The 23154-nt window shown below is 34.0% G+C and overlaps 1 protein-coding gene across 5 annotated transcripts in view; it reads right to left on the bottom strand.

The window, feature by feature from the left end:
* Positions 1 to 14466, bottom strand: part of nif3l1 (NIF3 NGG1 interacting factor 3-like 1 (S. cerevisiae)) — a 41812-nt gene extending 27346 nt beyond the window's left edge. For 4 of the 5 annotated variants that reach the window (XM_073917879.1, XM_068224644.2, XM_073917880.1 and 1 more), the window contains exons 1-6: positions 14403 to 14466; positions 9932 to 10567; positions 7873 to 8029; positions 4713 to 4836; positions 2306 to 2444; positions 44 to 127 (exon numbers count right to left, since the gene is read on the bottom strand). In XM_073917879.1, the coding sequence (XP_073773980.1) occupies positions 44 to 127; positions 2306 to 2444; positions 4713 to 4836; positions 7873 to 8029; positions 9932 to 10553 (1126 nt within the window). In that variant the 5' untranslated portion in view covers positions 10554 to 10567; positions 14403 to 14466. The remainder of the gene's footprint in view (positions 1 to 43; positions 128 to 2305; positions 2445 to 4712; positions 4837 to 7872; positions 8030 to 9931; positions 10568 to 14402) is intronic. The other variant, NM_001029968.2, reaches the window with a different exon arrangement.
* Positions 14467 to 23154: the final 8688 nt, after the last annotated feature.

The raw sequence follows: 23154 nt of genomic DNA, 5'->3' as shown, positions 1-23154 counted from the left end.
TATAAATTGATAATAAATTCCTTTTTTGATGTCTGTGACGTACCAGTGATGTAGAGGTCTGCTGTTACTCCTTGTATGACAGAAGCTCCAGAACCGGCACACACTGCAACCGTCTTCACCATCGAGTCTACAACATCACATAAATAATGCGCTTATTGAGGATTATGTAACTCTGGACTATTATTCAATACGCAAAGCCATGAAAATAATGGAAATTACAAAGATAGACTTTTAAAAATCACTCTAAATGCAATACAATACAATTATTTATTCGTTAATTACTTCAGTTTCTGAATAAATAAAATTGTAGCTTTATTTCTTTCTAACTTTTAAAACATACAAGAGGGAATAAAAAAGCTAACTGTTTTTTGTAAGAAATAAACATCTAATACACATACCTATGTGCATTTAACATGCAATTATTATTCTATCACCTAAAAACTGCAGAGTGTGCATTTCATAAACAGTTATCATCCTACGGTTATTGGTGCTGTGTGCTTAATCTTGGTTTGAATTGGCCCTAAAGGGATAGTTCACCCAAAACTGAAAATTCCATGATTTATTCACCCGTCACTTGATCCAAAACTGAAAACTTGAATAATAGTGTTTCTTTTGTATTTAACAGAAAAAAAAGAAACTCATAAACATTTGGAAATACTAAATCGGGTAAATAGTGAGGTCTTTGTGTTTGGGGTGAACTATCCCTTGAAATAAGCTATTTCCAGTAGATGTATGAACATTTTGATTCATTTGCCATTATAGGTAAATGACTAAAAGACTAACTACAGTGAGTGCAATAAATTAAAAGCTATTTGTGATAGTTTATGAATACAATAACACATTTAAATAATGTAGCAACAAATGGCTGACCACAATGTCGCCATTTACTTAGGGCTGCTCGATTATGGAAAAAATCATAATCACGATTATTCAAAATCAGTTGAAAATCAGTTGAAGTTAAAATTTTTCATCCTACTGTGAATTTATTTTTATATATAAATATTTCCCAAATTATGTTTAACAGAGGTTTTTTTTTTTTTTTTTTTAACAGTATTTCCTATAATATTTTTTTCTTCTGGAGAAAGGCTTATTTGTTTTGTTTCAGCTAGAATAATAGCAGGTTTGAATATTTTTAAAGCTATTTTAATAGCTCGATATTATTAGCCCCTTTAAGCAATATATATGTTTGATTGTCTGCAGTAGAAACTACTTTTATACAATGACTTGTCTATTTACCCTAATTAAGCCTTTGAATGTCAATGTAAGCTGAATACTAGTATCTTGAAAAACATCTAGTAAATTATAATGTGCTGTCATCATAGCAAAGATAAAAGAAATCAGTTATTAGAAATGAGTTATTAAATCTGTTGTTTAAACTGCGCTTTAAGCATCTTCACTGTATTTTTGATTTTATTATTGATTAATAATAAAAACAGTCGGCAGCAGCAGGAATATCGCACGCTGTCACTTTAAGAATAGTGCGGCTCTGATATGGTTTTTCTTTCACGTGTCTTTTGATTCTCTACTTGTTTGTTTATTACACAAATGAGGGTTAATATGAATAATCACTAAACACCGCGCTCTGATACAAATGTGCATGTCTTGACCATTAAAGCGCTCACATTAAGATTCCGTTAGATGTGTGTGTGCTCTGCATTCCGAGGCTAAGCGCGGCGCACGCTAACACACACACACACACGCTACCTGTCCGAGGCTATGCATGGCGCGCACACACACAACAGCACGTGCTCTTTTGCGCTTTAAAAACATGAATAATGCGCATCCCGTGCTGCAAAAGTTACATTTCAGCTCATGCTTTTAGTCATTTTCACGTGGAACTGAGCTTTGCAGAGGCAAAGCGTTTTCACATGTGAACAACTGGAAAGGGGGCGGTACGTGGTGAAATAATCGTTTATCTCGATTAATGCTTTTTCATAATCGTTAGAAGCCGAAATCGTAATCGGATTTTTCGATTAATTGCACAGCCCTACATTTACTCAAACTAAAGTGTGTCCCGAATCTTTGCGACTCTGTTTTTCAGTTAAACACAAAAGAAGATATTTTGAAGAATGTTGGAAACCAGAAGCCGTTAACATCAATATTAGCAAAAATAAACATCAACAGCTATTTTTTTCTCAACATTCTAAAGTATATCTTATTTTGTGTTCAACGAAAGAAAGAAACTCAAACAGGTTTGGATCAAGTAGACGGGGAGTGCATTTTCGAGGCAACTGTCTATGTACAGTGAAAGTACAGTAATTGTAAAAATGGCCATGTTAAAATATGAATATTTCGGCTGTTTCACCTAATGTCTGCTGGTCCCCCAAGGCCAGTCTCAAATGAGGCAAACCCAAGTGTGTTTTCATCTTCTGCACTGCTGTAGAAACAGACACTGGTTCCTCCAGAACACTGAGTCGACCCTGACCACAGCCCAACAGAGGAGGCTGCAGTGGAGGAACAAACAGAAGAAACAGCCAATCAAATGCACTGCCACCATTTTGTACTCAAAGTGAATATATTTAGCTTCTGAAAGTATCTTATGCTCACCAAATCTACATTTTTAAAAACATTTTTATTTAATTAAATACAATAAAGTCAGTAATACTGTAACTATTTTAAATGATACTGAAATCATAACATTTTAACATTTAAAATAACGTTTTTCTAATTGAAATTATATTAAGGTGTAATTAATTCCTCTTTTGCAAAGCTGCATTTCAGCATCAGTCCAGTCTTTGGTGTCACATGCTTTGCATTTTGCACAACACAACGGTAAATTAAAACCAGAAAACCTTTTATGCATGTATTTGCATCATGAATATGACTAAAACAGAGTATTGTGCATGGATCCATGTGTTAACCAGTTAAACTCCAGTGCTATTTTGGGATTTCCGCCTGGATTTTGCCTACCCAAATTTAAAGCTTCCCAAATCCACATGCAGAGGTGTAAATATTTGGTATAATTTTAAAGAAAACCCTTTGAGTTAAACCTTATTTTTGTAGGGTAGCTTGATTTTTAGATTTATTATTATTTCTATTATTTTCATTCATTCATTTTCCTTCGGCTTAGTCTCTAATTTATCAAATGTCGCCACAGCGGAGTGTCACGTCTATTATTATTTTATGTGTTTTTATTCATTCATTTTCTTGTCGGCTTTATTAATCTGGGGTTGCCACAGCGGAATCAACCGCCAACTTATCCACCAAGTTTTTACGCAGCGGATGCCCTTCCAGCTGCAACCCATCTCTAGGAAACATCCACACACACACTCATACACTATTGACATTTTCGCCTACCCAATTCACCTGTACCGCATGTCTTTGGGCTGTGGGGAAAACCGGAGCACACGGAGGAGAACATGCAAACTCCACACAGAAACGCCGACTGAGTCGAGGATCGAACCAGCGACCTTCTTGCTGTGAGGCGACAGCACTACCTACTTCGCCACTGCCTCGCCTATGTGTTTTTAATTATTTTTATTATTGCATTTTATTTGCATTCATTCTTGTATGTATCTTTTACTGCGGCACATTTTATATGTCAGTGCCTTGAGATGGTATTTTTAAAGGTGCTATATAAAAATAAAGTTTATTATGAATCTTGCACACTGACTCTTATCAAAAATGTAAAGAACAAACATTTTAGTACCAACATGCCGATCTGCAGTGCCATAAATGTGTTAATATTACCTACATTCATATTATTTTTCAGTTTTTTTTTTTTAAATGAATAAATAGAAAAATTGTATTTTAGTAAAACAAAAAGTAATGCGTGATTTTAAAATAATTAATTTATATGGTAACTGCCACTTTCACACAGTGATACCGGTAAATATCTGGAAAATTTCCGGAACGACTTTACCGGTATATTCAAAAAAGCGCTGTTCACACAGGCGAGGACGTTACGGAAATTTTCCGGAAAAGAGCATTCACACATCCATTCCAAAATACCGGTAAATTCTGACATCATTCACCACAAATGAGCCTTAAACGGCTGCGCTTGTATTTGTAAACATTTGACTAAATTACAAACTCTGTGGATGATCAATATTGTGAACAACTTTCGCAGGATCACTTTCGCATGTCGAGATGTTCATAATATGTGCGTGTGCGGGCGCTCATAGGCGCACGCAAAGCTTGAAGGTAATCAAACAACGGCTTATCATAAGCATCTCATCGATGATTATTTACACAGTTGGCATTAGGAAAAACATATAAACGAGATCTGACTAACTTCTAGCAGCTAAATGTGTCTGGAAAAATATTCAAAGGCTTTTATTCTCATGAACTGTGCGGACGTAAATGCGTCTGACTGTTGTGATTGGCTAAAGCAGACGTCTCACGTCAGCACGTTCTAGACGTGCACGCGCTTATTACGGTAATCTTCCTTCTGCATTCACACAGCGCAGCATTCCGGCAAATTGCCGGTAATGTTACAACTTCTCTTTCCGGAAAATAGCCAGAACGAATTTACCGGTATTTTCAAAAAGGACCTGTTCACACATACAACCTTTCTGAAAAATTGCCGGCAATTTTCCGGAAAGGTCTGTATGTGTGAAAGGGGCTAACAACTCATTTATTTCAGGTCGCATTTAATTGATATAACGTTTTCTGTCAATTTTCACATCCTTGCTGCATAAAATTATTTCTAAAAAGTCAAATATGACAAATAATAAATAAAAAAACAGTGATGAACGTGGTCATTCCCTCACCTGTTGGACTTGTGTGATGTTCAGGGATTTGCTGGTGTGTGGATGTGAAAGCAGAATCTGCACCGCACCAGTCAACGCTGAGCTCCTACAGGTCAGATTCACCTGCTGTCCTCCACTCTCACTTCTGAACATGAACATATAACAGTGTTAAAATAGATACCAATGCATGCATAGTTGCTTGGGATGTATGATATTGAAAAAAAAGTGCTATATTTAGACTTTCTGCTATTTCTAATGCAACATTTCACCAGCTAACTTGAATATCTCTATCTGGAAAGATTTATTGTTTTATGTTTTATTGCCATATCAGCAGCATTGGCTATGCTCTTGTGTCTAGTACTCTTGAACACCTTGATTAGTTGGGTCAGCAGTGATTGATTAAGATTGAATCAAAACTGTGCAGAGCATCTCTAAAATATACAACTCCTTGCTCACGTCTCATACTTCTACATCTGAAAATTTGCGTTTTATTAGGGCTAGGGATCTTAACATAGACATAGAAGAAGATATTTGGTCAACAATTTTACAAAAGGTCCATACATCGTCTGTATGTGCTCGCCATGGGATTCTACAGTGCAAAGTAGTTCACAGAGTTCACTGGTCTAAGTGTAAACGGGCTCGCATGTTACCTGCCATGGATCCAACCTGTGACAAATGTCATGCTGAACCTGCAAATCTAGTTCACATGTTTTGGACCTGTCCAGCTTTGTTTCCTTTTCGGGAGTCTGTTTTTGATTCATTTTCAGAAATTACATCTATTAATATTGATCCTTCTCCGTTAATTGGCCTGTTTGGAGTTCTTCCCCCTGACTGTGAGTTACCATTTAGTTTTTCTGAATTAATAGCTTTTCTGTCATTATTAGCTAGGCGGTGCATTTTGTTGCAGTGGAAGTCTCTTCAACCCCCATCCCATACTCAGTGGATTAAAGATGCCTTATTTTGTGTTCAATTAGAAAAAAAGTAAACATAGTCTCCGAGGTTCAGTGGTTAAATTTTCTAATATTTGGTTGCCATTTTTGAAACATGTCAAATCTTTGAGACTTGAGGCAATTACTGTGGAGTGAATGGTTGCCATTCTTTCATTTTTGTTTTGATCTGTGCTTCCAATTGAGTATTAGTGCTGCTGATATAGCACAAACATACAACTTTTTCTTGACATAAAACCACAAGTTTTAAGAACGTGCCACCCCCCAGCCTATTTAGTTTAATACATTTTCCCTTTTCTCTTGCTTTTTTTTTATTTCTTTTCTATTTTTTTATTTATTTATTTATTTTATTTTATTATTATTGTTTATTTTACTTAATACACCATGCTGTCAACCTCAACGTATGGTACCGACCTGTTTATATGCTCAATTTGAAAATTGATTTATGCTCATCATATAGTGTTTTTGCATGTCATATACTGTGTGTCACACAATATGAGGGTTATAGTGTGGTTTATTCTTATTTTTTTATTAATGTTGTACTGTTATATATATATATATATATATATATATATATATATATATATATATATATATATATATATATATATAAATAAATATATATATATATATATATATATATATATATATATATAAATAAATATATATATATATATATATATATATATATATATATAAATAAATATATATATATATATATATATATATATATATATAAATAAATATATATATATATATATATAAATAAATATATATATATATATATATATATATATATATATATATATATATAAATAAATATATATATATATATATATATAAATAAATATATATATATATATATATATATATACATATATATATATATATATATATATATATATATATATATATACATATATATATATATATATATATACATATATATATATATATATATATACATATATATATATATATATATATATACATATATATATATATATATATATACATATATATATATATATATATATATATATATATATATATATACATATATATATATATATATATATATATATATATATATTTCTGTTTGTACTGTTATTGTAAAATTATTCAAAAAAAATCTAATAAATAAATCTTTAAAAAAAAACTGTGCAGAGCTGCAGCCCTCCAGAAAGTTTGAAAGCCCTCCAAAGAGTTTGAGACCTGTAGCTTAAACTATTAAAAATGTTAATAAAAGTCACTTTTTAAAACTTTGACTTTTACAACTTCTACTTTTCAAGATTTAAAGTTGTTAGAAGAAAGACAAAGGTCCCATTAGGGTTGTCCCGATACTAGAATTCAGTACCAATCGATGCTGAAACTTTAAAATCGTCCATTTACTGCAAACATTTATGAGCTGTTGAGCACAATCGTAAGCAGTGCTGATTTGCCTGTGTTCACGCTGTCAACAGAAATGACTGTGATTCGCCGTGAAGGTCATCAGTTCACCAAACTCACTGCTGTCCACAAAGTGTAACTACAGATACAGGGACCCTGGAGCGTTTTAAAGCCGCGATTCATCAGTGGATCACTCATATGTCAGCTTCTAGAGAAACCAGCTGATCGACGTGACTTTGAAATGCTTTAAAACCAAATTTCAGTATCGATTAGTACCTAACTCCGGTATCGTGACAACTCTAAGTCCCATAATGCAATTCAAAAACATAAATAATACAAAAAAAAAACATTCATTCATTCATTTTCTTGTCGGCTTAGTCCCTTTATTAATCTGGGGTCGCCACAGCGGAATGAACCGCCAACTTCTCCAGCAAGTTTTTATGCAGCGGATGCTCTTCCAGCCGCAACCCATACCTGGGAAACATCCACACACACATTCATACACTACGGACAATTTAGCCTACCCAATTCACCTGTACCGCATGTCTTTGGACTGTGGGGGAAACCGGAGCACCCGGAGGAAACCCACGCGAACGCAGGGAGAACATGCAAACTCCACACAGAAATGCCAACTGAGCCGAGGCTCGAACCAGCGACCTTCTTGCTGTGAGGCCACAGCACCACTGCTTCGCCCAAAATAAAAACATGAATCTCAAAATATGGAAAACTGCTAATTTACAGATATTTTTTCACAGCGTGTAGCTATAATTCTGTCTTTTGCGCACGCACACACATTGTAATATGAATGCTAAAATAATATATTGTGCATGCTTATGTATATTCACTTTATTCTAGTGCACTGAAAGGTTTCGCTGCCCTCTGTGTGTCTCAGCTGCTCCAAAAGGCTGTTTACTTCTCCATCATCCATGCATGAGAACTCAATCCTGTGTTTCTGTGCACCGCTAGAGACTGCTTGACTTAATACCGACACTTTACCTCTACCTGTGGAAAAAGACACAAGCACAGGGTGACCATGAGTTCTCATTTTAAGGCACATCCTGGCCAGGTTTTCTATATTTCGCTTTATCATCATCCTTCAACAGTGATATTTACGTTAAACTGAACTTAAGTTTTCAAAATAAGCTTTAATTTAACTAGAACTGCAGCAGCATCCTAAACGACTCTCCTGCCTGCTTGATTTGCTGGATTTCCACAATCAAAATTTTTTTTATTTTGAATTTAATTAATTTATTTGTTTTTTATTATTATTTATATAAGAAAGTCTTAATTAAGAAAGTCAAAATTAATAGCCCCTTTAAGCAATATTTTTTTGATAGTCTACAGAACAAACCATCATTACACAATAACTTGCCTGATTACCATAACCTGCCTAGTTTAGCTGTATAGAAGTGTCTTGAAAAATATCTAGTCAAATATTATTTACTGTCATCATGACAAAGATAAAATAAATCAGTTATTAAAACTATTATGTTTAGAAATGTGTTGAATAAATCTCTCTGTTAAACGGGGGCTAATAATTCAGGGGGCTAATAATTATACATACAGTATATTATATATATATATATATATATATATATATATATATAATCATTCATTTATTTTCTTGTCGGCTTAGTCCCTTTATTAATCTGGGGTCGCCACAGCGGAATGAACCGCCAATTTAAATTTAATTTAGAGGATGCCCTTCCAGCTGCAACCCATCTCTGGGAAACATCCACACACGTATTCACATACACACTCATACACTACAGACAATTTAGCCTACCCAATTCTCCTGTACAGCATGTCTTTGGACTGTGGGGGAAACCGGAGCACCCGGAGGAAACCCATGCGAACGCAGGGAGAACATGCAAACTCCACACAGAAAGCCAACTGACCCAGCCGAGGCTCGAACCAGCGACCTTCTTGCTGTGAGGCAACAGCATTACTTACGCCACTGCTTCGCCCACATAGTCAGAATTACAGGGCAATATATATATATATATATATATATATATATATATATATATATATATATATATATATATATATATGGTTTTTGCCCTTTAAATAAGGTTGATAGTACACCTATACACTTCAAAGATCATTAAATTTCACAATTTTTAACACTCAAGCAGTATGGGACAAACTAAAAGTTCTCACAATTATGGAAAGGAAATAAATACGATAAAATAACAATATAATAATGAAACCATTAATCACAATTGTTATTATTCTTTGCCCAGCACTATAAATTTATATATATATATATATATATATATATATATATATATATATATATATATATATATATATATATATATATATATATATATATATATATATATATATTAGCTGTTTTCCCCCCAATTTCTGTATAGTTTTAATAACTCATCTCTAATAACTGATTTATTTTATCTTTGTCATGATGACAGCACATAATATTTGACTAGATATTCTTCAAGACACTTCTATACAGCTTAAAGTGACATTTAAAGGCTTAACTAGGTTAATTAGGCAAGTTAGGGTAATATATATGCAAATATATCAAAAAATATATAGCTTAAAGGGGCTAATAATCTTGACCTTAAAATGGTGTTTAAAAAATTAAAATCTGCTTTTATTCTAGCCAAAATAAAACAAATAAGACTTTTTCCAGAAGAAAAAATATTATCAGACATACTGTGAAAATTTCCTTGCTCTGTTAAACATCATTTGTGAAATGTTTAAAAAAAAGAAGAAAAAAATCTAAGTGGGGCTAATAATTCTGACTTCAACTGTGTGTATACTTTTTATATTATAATTTTTTTGACCGTTAACATTTTTATTCGTACAATGATTTTAATTTTTAAATGGCACATATGGTCACCCTACTCAAGTAAGAAAATGTAACACTGTATTTACCCATTCCTCCAACAAGCCAGTCATTAACGCCTCCCTCAACACTGTCCCATGAAGTGTGTGGGGAGAAAATGCCAATGCCGTTTTCGATTGCTCTGACTGCCAAACGCTGCTTCCAGTCCTTCTGCAGCAAACGCTTGAAAGGCCGAAAGAGTGGCGGATGGTAGGAGACGATCAGATCACACTTCATCCCTACAGCTTCATCCATGACCGCCGCCGTCAGGTCATTAGTGAGCAGGATTGTTTTGATTGGACGAGGTCTACTAGGTTCCACCAATAGGCCAACATTATCCCAGGATTCAGCCAATGATAATGGAGCGAGCTGTTCCAAAACCTCCAGAACTCCCTTTAAATCCATGTGTTCGGCAGGACGAGTGGATGCAGAGAGAAAACGGATCGTTCTGTCAGAGCTCAGTGCAGGATAACAGGATGCTGAGAGATGAGAGTGATGGAGAGAGAAACGTGGGAGAGCTGAATATGCAAAAAAAGAAGTGAAAACAGAACGTGGGGATGAAAAATGACAAGAAGAAAGACTAGAGATAAATGTCCTGGTTTTGGAGATGCTAAAGTTGATTCTGCTCAATCGGAGAAGTTTTCCAGACAATTGCCCACATCGGGCCAACATGAGGGAGAGAAAAGCTGAAAAAGAATGAGAAATATAAAACATGCAAAACAAAACATCATCATTTTATGAAATATAAAATGTGCCACATACAGCTTTTTAACGATAGTTTAGTAGCATACAGACAAATAAATAATATATTTAAAAAAAAACTACAAATTAAAAACCACAAATTAACATAGTAACATTTATCTCATGTCAAATCCACAAAAAAATTTATATATATATATATATATATATATATATATATTAACAAATCCTATGTGATGAATACTTATTTGCCATTTGCTCCTTAATATTTCGTATTCAGAATGATTTGTAATTTACAATTGTAATTAGTTGTAATTAGCATTCTGTTAGCAAATGCAAAAATAACATTTATTTCATAATGTCACGTGTGTATTATTTATATTTATGCAACGTATGAGTAAATACTGCTTTATTAAAAAATATATATTATTTTCCAACGTTTTTACTTCAGTACCTTGTGAAAAATTATATCCTATTGTATGTAAATAATACTATTAATGTATGTAATATAAACTGTAAAAAAAATGATTGTAAGTTAGTTACGAATGAACGGATTTTGTAAAAAAAAATTAAAGGAGCAAGGGACAAACAAGTAACTAATATTGATTATTAATAATATTGATATTCTCATGTTAAATAATTGTATTTATAAATGCAGCATCTGCATTATATAGTTTCTAAAAATGTATCTTTTAAGTGAATTTACTAATTTAATTATAAATCATAAAACCCTGCTTGGATAAAAAAAAACATTTAAGATATTGTTATAATTCATTACACTTGTTATAAATCATAATATTAAAATTATCAATTATGGTACTGTTAGAATGTATAATAAATTAATAAAATACACACATTTAATTGCTTTGATATTTTCTCTTATATTTTTGATTTTTATAACTGCAATGAAAATTAACTGCAAAATTAATGCGAAATTAAACTAGAAAAAGAAATTTGTTTTCACCAGGTACTAAAGTCACAAGCATGTTTAAACATAAAAATCAAATAATATATAATGATTTTCCATCTAAAACTAATCGTAATTGATTATTGTATAGAAATATATAATATTGTTCAAATTATGATTAAATAATAAACTAATAAATACGTACTTTTATCAAAATTAAATGAAAAGAACGAGACACGTTTTGCATTTGCTTGTTGCAAACATCCTTATCATGAATTGTAATAATATATATATATATATATATATATATATATATGTGTGTGTGTGTGTGTGTGTGTGTGTGTGTGTATGTATACATACAAGTAATTAAATTAGTAAATTCACTTAAAAGATACATTTTTAGAAACTATATGATGCAGATGCTGCATTTATAAATACAATTATTTAACATGAGAAAATCAATATTATTAATAATCAATATTAGTTACTTGTTTGTCCCTTGCTCCTTTAATTTTTTTTTTACAAAATCCGTTCATCTGTAACTAACCTACAATCATTTTTTACTGAAAGTTTGCATTATATACAATAAAAGTATTAATTATATACAATATAATATAATTTGTATAGGGTACTGAAGTAAAAACGTTGAAAAATAATATAGTTTTTTAATAAAGCAGTATTTACTCATCCGTTGCATAAATATAAATAATATACATGTGACATTATGAAATAAATGTTATTTTTGCATTTGTTAACTGAATGCTTTGTATTTATAATGATTATTAAGCTAAAAGGCTGATTTCTAGAGTGGTAGTCTGGACTGCCATCCTCAGGTAAAACTCAACTTACAGTGAATGACAGGGAAAAGCCTGTCAGTTAAACTGCGCTATATTAAACTGGATAAAACTTATGGAAGCATACCAGTAGCATAATTCAATTCAAAATGTAATATGCAAAATGGCAATGCAATATGTTAAATGGCAATGTATTTCTGTATTTGAATTTGCATTTTCCAAGACATATGAGCAATGTTTGGTGCAAAATGAAAATGTAAATTAAATTACATTGTTTGCATTTCTCATTTCAAACACTGTTTTAATTTGTAAATTGTATCCACATTTTAAAGCTTTATAAGTAGCAAAATTAAATTGAAAATGCTATACACAAACTGAATTTGATGTGAATAAAGTACAAGCAGAAACTGTGGCAAAATGATCATTTAAATGTTATTTGTCCTAAATGCATTTACACTCGCGTCTAGGAAATGCAGGATTACATTTTCAGCATAACAGCATGGGATGTGTGTAGCAAAATTAATTTTGAAATGTAATACGCAAAACAATAATGCAATATGTAAAAGGCAGTGTATTTCTGTATTTCAGTTAGCATTTTCCAAGACATATGTGCAATGTTTGCTGCAGAATGAAAATGAAAAAAACATAATGCATTTTCATTTAACACATCGCGACGAATGAAAGCCGATTTGATATTGAAAATGCATTCTGGCCTGGCCACGCCCACAGACGGCCACCGTTGCTGCAAGGCAGGTTTTAGGTTATGTCGTCACAGCTGCCGCGAGGACTATTTGGGACATTTGGCAGCATAAACATGGCGAAGTCTGTTCCTCAGCGGCTTCGTGAAGCTGCACGAGCCCTCGAGCGTGAACTGGGAAATACTTTAGAAAAGCAATCACCTCCTAGCTCAGTAAACTTGGCTTAAGGTTTGATATTCGCGCGCGCAGTTTTAGGGATCATCTGCAAATTACATCAACATAACCAAAATGCACAGTAACGCAAAGCAGAAAAAATTCAGGAGATTCCAATAAATGGTTAGAGGCCAGACTGATTTAATACAGGTAGCAAAGCTACTATACCTCTAACTATATGGTACATACAATGCAGAAATAGGCAATAGCTCTTGTCATAAGCACACAGTACACATCAGCTAAAGCCCCTTTAGGTTCTGTCGATGTAATTTGCAGATGATCCCTAAAACTGCGTGCGCGAATATCAAACCTTAAGCCAAGTTTACTGAGCTAGGAGGTGATTGCTTTTCTAAAGTATTTCCCAGTTCACGCTCGAGGGCTCGTGCAGCTTCACGAAGCCGCTGAGGAACAGACTTCGCCATGTTTATGCCGCCAAATGTCCCAAATAGTCCTCGCGGCAGCTGTGACGACATAACCTAAAACCTGCCTTGCAGCAACGGTGGCCGTCTGTGGGCGTGGCCAGGCCAGAATGCATTTTCAATTTCAAATCGGCTTTCATTCGTCGCGATGTGTTAAATGAAAATGCATTATGTTTTTTTCATTTTCATTCTGCAGCAAACATTGCACATATGTCTTGGAAAATGCTAACTGAAATACAGAAATACACTGCCTTTTACATATTGCATTATTGTTTTGCGTATTACATTTCAAAATTAATTTTGCTACACACATCCCATGCTGTTATGCTGAAAATGTAATCCTGCATTTCCTAGACGCGAGTGTAAATGCATTTAGGACAAATAACATTTAAATGATCATTTTGCCACAGTTTCTGCTTGTACTTTATTCACATCAAATTCAGTTTGTGTATAGCATTTTCAATTTAATTTTGCTACTTATAAAGCTTTAAAATGTGGATACAATTTACAAATTAAAACAGTGTTTGAAATGAGAAATGCAAACAATGTAATTTAATTTACATTTTCATTTTGCACCAAACATTGCTCATATGTCTTGGAAAATGCAAATTCAAATACAGAAATACATTGCCATTTAACATATTGCATTGCCATTTTGCATATTACATTTTGAATTGAATTATGCTACTCGTATGCTTCCATAAAAACTTGACAGCAGTCTGTATTCATCCAGATCACTCTAAACAAACTAAAAACTCATTATATCACATAAATTACATTTAATAACTCACTGAATATGTCGCTTCCACGAGCTAATGAAAGCAGCGGCTGTCAGTCTTCTTCTTCTTCTTCTTCTTCTTCTTCTTGGTTTAAACCAGCTTAAGGTGCATTTCCGCCACCTACTGTGTTGGAGGGTGAGACAATAAAATAAAATAAAATAAAATAAAATAAAATAAAATAAAATAAAATAAAATAAAATAAAATAAAATAAAATAAAAATTAAATTAAATTAAATTAAATTAAATTAAATTAAATTAAATTAAATTAAATTAAATTAAATTATAAAAAAATAAAAACTTTTTCCCATTAACTCCTGTTACTTTCCTAAAAAATTTTAAAGAACGCAGCTGTCAGTCCATACTCAGTGGTTAGCACTGTCGCCTCACAGCAAAAAGGTCGCTGGTTCGAGTCCCAGCTGGGTCAGTTGGCATTTCTGTGTAGAGTTTGCATGTTCTCCCCATGTTGGCGTGGGTTTCCTCTGGGTGCTCTGGTTTCCCCCACAAATCCAAAGACATACACTATAGTATTGATGAATTAGGTAAGCTAAATTGTTCGTAGAGTAAGTTTGTGAATAGGACTGTATGGGTGTTTCCCGGTGATGGGTTGCAGCTGGAAGGGCAGCTGCTGCTGGATAAGTTGTTGGTTGATCCTGCTGTGGCGGCCCATGATTAATAAAGGGACTAAGCCGAAAATAAATTAAATTAAATTAAATTAAATTAAATTAAATTAAATTAAATTAAATTAAATTAAATTAAATAAAATTAAATTAAATTAAATTAAATTAAATTAAATTAAATTAAATTAAATTAAATTAAATTAAATTAATTAAATAAATAAAATAAATTAAATTAAATTAAATTAAATTAAATTAAATTAAATTAAATTAAATTAAATTAAATTGAATTGAATTGAATTAAATTAAATTAAATTAAATTAAATTAAATTAAATTAAATTAAATTAAATTTAATTTAATTTAATTTAATTTAATTTAATTTAATTAGCAGATTAGTTAAAAATAATTGCAGTTTTAGAACTCAATATAATAATGCACTAAAAAATATAGTCTAAACATCCTGTTTCAAGTTTTAAACATCTCTAAACCATCAAAAATAAATAAATAAATCATAAATATCCAAATCCAGTTTGGGGTTTAATCAGGAACTCTTCAAAGATGCTTCTACTGGTACTGGTTTACAATGTATTTAACACCCTTTGGGTCATATAGGTCTGTGGCATTTTGCTAAAGTGCTTATTTTCAACTACAATGCTGCATAATTACTGTAATGTATGTGTCATTTGCTGAATTGTGGCGAAACATGGCATTATGAAAAGCTGATCTGCAGTCAGAGGTCATGATCCTGATCAACCAATAATGCTGGCGTCTGACCCGCTGTGCAATATGAATATGAGAGATTAAAGGGGATAAAACATCCTGTCGTGCATGTTTGAGGGATAAAAGCTGAACTGGTGGGCCAGAAGCCACAATCATTACATCATTTGTCGACATGTTTGGCTCTTAAACGGCTCTATTTTTCCTGAAATATATATATCGTCATCTCCTCCTCCAGCTGGTTATATATTATCTCATGTTCTCCGCCGTTTCAACATTTCATTTAGAGTTTTTAGTATTTTCATTAAGTACTTGTAGGATACTAGTATATATCAGGAGAACCAGTAAGAAATGAAACAAATAATCAAGTTAGCAAAAAAGCATAAAAATTTTTTATAAATACACTCACTGGCCACTTTATTAGGTACACTTTTCCAACTGCTCGTTAACACAAATTTCTAATCAGCCAATCACATGGCAGCATCTCAATGCATTTAGGCATGTAGACATAGTCAAGACGATCTGCTGCAGTTCAAACCGAGCATCAGAATGGGGAAGAAAGAGGATTTAAGTGACTTTGAACGTGGCATGGTTGTTGGTGCCAGACGGGCTGGTCTGAGTATTTCAGAAACTGCTGATCTACTGGGATTTCACGCACAACCATCTCTAGAGTTTACAGAAAATGGTCTGAAAAATATCAAATATCCAGTAAGCTGCAGTTCTGGCAAATTCCTCGTTGATGCCAGAGGGCAGAGGAGAATGGCCAGACTGGTTCCAGCTGATAAAAAGAAAGGCAACAGTAACTCAAATAAGCACTCGATACAACTGAGGTCTGCAGAGGAGCATCTCTGAACACACAACACGTCCAACCTTGAGGCGGATGGGCTACAGCAGCTGAAGACCACACCGGGTGCCGCTCCTGGGTTGTTTAGTCTTTGGTTAGTGTTGTAGGTTGTTGGAGAACGTGAGTTGTTGATTCTTTATTCATTCTTATTTAGTTGTGACACATGATTTGTTGGATTGTTTTGGTTGTAATAAATTTATTAATTTAGACAACTTAGTTCATGTGTACTCTTCATGTTGCGTTCCCTTCATGACTTAATTATTTTGATTTGATTGAAAAAGGGTTTGTAACATAAATTGGCTAATGACTAAGGTGTAGAGCAGTTTTACAATTTAGAAGATAAATAAATAGGGCAAAAGGTTTACCTGTAATCTTCTGAACTAATTTGTGGATTTTTTTCCAGTGTGTCTTAATCATGTCACAGTCCCAGAATACATGCATCACAGAACCAACATTGGATTTGCACTTAAAACAAAATTGAGAAACATCTTATTTAGACAAACTGGTGTTAAATAAGCTCTGTAAAGGAATTAAACATTTTGCTCATGCATGGTTTGATATTGTGGCACCTTCATCTACTCATTTATGATGTGAATCTCCCGTTCCACCCCATCCCAAAGGTGCTCTATTGGATTGGGTTCTGCTGACTTTGGAGGCCATTTGAGTACAGTGAACTCATTGTCATGTTCAAGAAACCAGCCTGAGATGATTTGCGCTTTATGACATGGTGCGTTATCCTGCTGGAAGTAGCCATCAGAAGATGAGTATACTGTGGTCATAAAGGGATGGACATGATCAGCAACATTATTGCAACCGATACAGCAAGCAATTGCTACTAATTGGCCCAAAGTGTGCCAAGAAAATATCCCCCACACCATTACAGCACCACCACTAGCCTGAACTGTTGATACAAGACAGGATGGATCCATGCTTTCGTGTTTCACGTCAAATTCTGACCCGAACATCTGAATGTGGCAGCAGAAATGGAGACTCATCAGAGCAGGCAACGTTTCTCCAATCTTCTATTGTCCAGTTTTGGTGAGCCTGTGTGAATTGTAGCCTCAGTTTCCTGTTCTTAGCTGACAGGAGCGGCACCCGGTGTGGTCTTCTGCTGCAGTAACATACTGCGTAACTGTCCTACAGTAAAATACAGTTGATGTTACATATATATGACAGTAAATTTCATAATACAGTGTCATTGAAACTTTCTCGAAAACATCTTGCATAAATTCCAACCACAAAGATATTTCACTATGGATGTTTGTTCCAGACGCTGCAGAATCTCACAGATTTGCTTTAATTTCACAATCTGCAAGGTTACTAAGCATGTTGGATTTTTGATGAGACGGCAAAACCAGTGTGTGTGTGTGTGTGTGTGTGTGTGTGTGTGTGTGTTATATAAGTTTTTAATCAAGCGCTTTTGGGGCATGAATCTGACCTTGGCACCAGACACGAGCAGCGCGCATTGTGCAGGACAGATGTGTCCTCTAAAGTCATGTTCAAGGGAAAAAGGGGTGTTAGTTGATTTTGGGTAATTTGTGGCTTATAAGCTCTCCAATCCCAGCTGTCAGGCAAATACCGCAAGCACTGGCAACCGAGACAGGGAGGATTTTGGATGTGTGTGTGTGTGTGTGTGTGTGTGTGTGTGTGTGTGTGTGTGTGTGTGTGTGTGTGTGTGTGTGTTTGGTCAAATCGCTCTGTTCTGGGACAAAACTGAGGAGGACATGTTCCCAAATAGTACAAATAGAGCTGTGCGATATGACAGTATATATTGTATGTGTGATTTGGGATGTGTGTGTGTGTGTGTGTGTTTGATCAAATCGCACTGTTCTGGCTGGGACAAAACTGAGGAGGAAATGTGCCTATATAGTATAATGCTGCAGATTAGCCCAGGTGGGCCCAGGGGTGTAACTACACATTTACTGAGGGGTATGCAGGTTCAAGTTTTGCGCCCATGTAAAAAGTTTAATTACACTAAACATTTTAAGTCACAAAGAATTACATCTCATCCCACCCCAAATTTCTTTTCAATCTCAGTTTCCTCACTAATTAATTATAGCACCTTGACATGCTTTGCTTCTGTACTTTTTGCACATATGTGAAAACAAAAGGATAGATATGGGAGTCCTAATGGGCAAAATGACTTAAAATGTAATCACTTCTCATATTCAAGGTATGAGCTTTGCATGAACAATTGACTGAAACTGCTAATACACCTCACACAAAGTGAAATAAGAAAGAAAAACTAAAATGTTTAGTGTAAAAAAATAAACAAACTGAAATGTTCTATTTTATCAAAATTTCATGGGCAAACTTTTATTGTAACTAAATTTAAAAAGTTTTGAGCAAAAAAGTTACCAAAAGGCCCTGATGCATCAATATGATACATCATACATTTATAAAAACATGTGTATGGTATGAAAATTGATCTTGAAAGAAGGATTAACAAACATCTCAGTTCCAAATAATGTGATTATTTGTTCATGTGTTAGTTTTAACAGGGTTTAAAATCATTATAATCAAATTCATATGGGAGAATTTTTAATTCAAATATTATTTTAGATTTTATCTGAAATATATTGAGGTCTGTCCTTACAAAATCACACATTTTGCGCGATCCCCTTATTTTGGCAAAATAATTAATTATTTAATAAAAATATATATATATATATTTTTCAGTTTATCTTATAACTTTTGACCTCAACTGTATTGTATGTATGATTTGACATTTTATTTTGACAGAAATTTAAAAAATGTAAACAGTTACAGTACATCTACATAACACTTTACACTGTCTGACCGCATGTTATTGTTTTAAAGGATTTTGAATTAAAACGTGTCTGCCAACGTATGCAACTCATGGTATATTTTTTATTTATTAAAATACAATATTTTACTCGTCTAAAATGCAAAATAAAGATGTTATTTTCTACATGCAACCGAACCCATGCGCTCACACGCCATAATAGCCTTTTATGCGGAGGTGTCGGCGGCACATAATGAGTTTTGCAAGTTGACAAAAAAGTTTAAATAATATGATGGTGATCCTATATAGACTAAACATGCCTCCTGGAATATATATATATATATATATATATATATATATATATATATATATATATATATATATATATATATATATATATATATATATATATATATATATATATAAATATATATATATATATATATATATATATTTGCATGAAGCTAAATAGAGGGATGATGAGTCGTGGAGGACAGACTTAATAAACGGGTCTAAGACAACATGCACACAACAGATAATTCTACAAAACATGTTTGTTTGTTTTTTATTTTATTTTATTTTATTTTATTTTATAGAATTGTCTATAGCAGTGTTTCTCAGACTCTTTTCACCAAGTACCACCTCAGAAAACATTTCTGAAATACATACTAGGTCTAATTAAGCGGCTTCAGCTCTGCACAGTTCACACGTGGCAGATTATTAATGAATATTTATTATTGTCAGTCACTTTAAACATAATAAATAGTTTGAACAATAACACACTTACAGGTAAAAAAAAAAAGATAGGCTAAATAAAACGTCAACGTTTAAATTAAAATGTGATTTGCGAACTGAGGACTGAGGGGCTTGGGTGAAATTCCAGGAGACAGACCAAAACGGGGGATGGGTCTAAAATACGGGAGACTCCCTTCAAAAACGGGAGTGTTTGCAGGTATGTAGCCTAGACTATCTTCTGGGTTTGTGCTTCAGGGTCACATATACCATTTAGACTTTTCCCCTTTCAATTCTGAAGAACAAAAGTCGAAATTCTGAGATCATTTCTAGCCAGTAGAGGAGCGGGAATTCTGCGAAAATGGCGATAGAGATGACATCCTGGGCCTAATCAGCTCTACCTAGCAAGCGAGCAGAGAGGGAGACTTATTGTCTGCGTTATTTTAGGTCTGTTTATTTGCGGCACAGTCGGGATTGTATTATTTTATTCTTAACCCCCTTTCTATTTTCCTAAATCTGCGATTTGAGGCTGTACATCTGCCGTTTAGCTTTCTTACGCAACAGCGTCAAAGTTGGATCATATCTGTTGCGTCGAAGAATCAGCAGCCATTTTCTTCTTAAAGGGACAGTTCACCCCCAAAACCAACATTTACTCACTCTTTACTTTCCCTCAAGTGGTTACAATCTTTTATAAGTTTCTTTCTTCTGTTAGGATATATTTTGAAGAAAGCTGAAAACTTTCAACAATTAGTAGGAAAAGCTATGGAAGTCAGTGGTTCCAACATTTGTCAAAATATCTTCTTTTGTGTTCAACAGCAGGAACAAATACGCCTGAAACAAGTGAAGGGTGAGTAAATGATGACTTTAAAAGGATGAATTTTAACCTTTAAGTCATCAAGTCCTCTTCTGTTGAGTCTCTCTGTCCCTTTGTTCAGTTATTAAAGCTCAAACATAATCCGGGATGTTTTGGGGATTTGGGGATTTGCTGTCTGATGTTCATGAGCTCATTCTGGCCTTTTTTCTCTGTTGAGTTGTTATATTTCCTGTCACCTTGTTTTTGTTTGCTGCATTCATTACCCTGGTAAGAATTAGTGATAGTGATTAGCGAGTCGCTCAGGCAGATTAATCTTAATGTTTAGCCATTTTCAGATTATTGTGTTGAATATCTGTGCCCATTGAGTTAGTTATAACAGCTCCAAAGAGTCAGATAATAAGCATTTTACATTGTTGTTTTTTATTCTTTTATTGAATAAATATGAGTCTGTGTTTATGTTATTGTTATGTTTTTTTTTTAATTTATGATTTTAATTAAAATGATAAGTTTAATGTTTTAGGTTTGATTTACAGAATTTCCATTATTGGATTTCAAATAATATCTTGGACAGTTTGATTAAGTTTAATTGGCCAGTCTATTTTTTGTAATAAAAACAAAACAAAACAAAATACCCAGTTTGTTTTGCTTTGAAGACCTTTTTATAAAAAGAAATTAGAGAAATTGCCAAAAAAAAAAAAACAGTGTTAAAATAAGTTTTAATAATAAAATAAAATAAAATAGGCAGTTTATTCTGCTTTAGAGACCCCTGATAAAAAAAGAGAAATGGCCAAAAATGTTTAAATTAAATTAAATTAAATTAAATTAAAGTTGAGTCATCCATTCATTCATTCATTTTTTTCAGCTTAATCCCTTTATTAATCCGGGGTTGCCACAGCAGAATGAACCGCCAACTTATCCAGCAAGTTTTTACGCAGTGGATGCCCTTCCAGCTGCAACCCATCACTGGGAAACAAGTTGAGTCCATTTTTAAAAAACTCTGCTGCAAGTTCCCTTACATATTAAGTTGACTCAACTCAAAAAGCATTGCAGCAAGTTCCCTGACAATTTTCAGTTGTCAACTAAAAAAGCCCAGCAGCAAATTCCCTTACAATTTTAAGTTGTGTCAACTCAGAAAGCTCTTCAGCAAATTCCCCTACAATTTTAAGTTGAGTCAACTCAAGAAGCTCTACAGCAAGTTCCCTTACAACTAATGCTGAGTTCACACTGCATGACTCTCTGGGCTCGCATTTTGTTGCTGCTTTGTTTACACTGCAAGATGGATTGGCGACAGGGGCTTTCACATTGCATGACTTTACTATAGGAAGAATCGTTGACAACTAGGTCGTCCAAACTACGTCTCACAGCCAAAAACCCGTAGCATGTCTTTTGTTATTAACTACATAATGAGAAAGAAGCCTTTAATGGGGTGGAAAATGTACATATTTGCTCACCTGGATTTGAAGGGAATTAGCCATTTCGCCTCAACTTTCTTTTTTAACTTTCTGTATGAACCGTCAAACAGACACAGGTGCTCCTGTCAAACCTCCACTAGTTTTTCCTCCATTTCTTGGGTCCAAAAAAAAACGAAAATGAGCGCTTTTAATTTCTCCCTGAACCTCCCGGTGGCCTGCAGGTACACACACACACAAGTGAATGCTGCTGTCTCATTGGCTGTAGGCGATGGCTGATGTTATTTTCAGTCAAAACTCAATTCACACAGCATGATTTGAATTGCCGACAGCTCCAGATATTTAGCACACCAAATATCTCACAGGCATCGGCGACTCAACGGCGATTCTCTCAGATCGCGTCTTTGATAGTTCACACTGTGTGCTTGTCACTTATGCCTAGTTCAGACTGCGTGATTTTAGCCCCGATTTTGGCTCGCCGACAGGTTTTGAGAAATCGCCGACAAATGCCTGAAATCACAGGCAAATCGCTGCTCGTGCACGTGAGTGACAATCACACAGGATGAACTATTAAAGACGCGATCTGAGAGAATCGCCGATGAGTCGCCGATGCCTGCAAGATATTTGGCGTGCTGAATATCTGGAGCTGTCGGCGATTCAAATCATGCCGTGTGAAATGAGTTTTGACTGAAAATAACATCGGCGATCGCCTACAGCCAATGAGAGAGCAGCATTCACTTGTGTGTGTGTGCGTGTGTGTATACCTGCTGCAGGCCAGCGGGAGGCTGGGGGAGATGTTAAAAGTGCTCTTTTTTGGTTTATTTGGACCCACGAAACGGAGGAAAAACTAGCGGAGGTTTGACAGGACTCAGGAGCAACAATGTCTG

This window comes from Danio rerio, chromosome 12, assembly GCF_049306965.1.
Source record: "Danio rerio strain Tuebingen ecotype United States chromosome 12, GRCz12tu, whole genome shotgun sequence".
NCBI lineage: Eukaryota > Metazoa > Chordata > Actinopteri > Cypriniformes > Danionidae > Danio > Danio rerio.
This window is presented reverse-complemented; position numbering and strand designations above follow the sequence as displayed.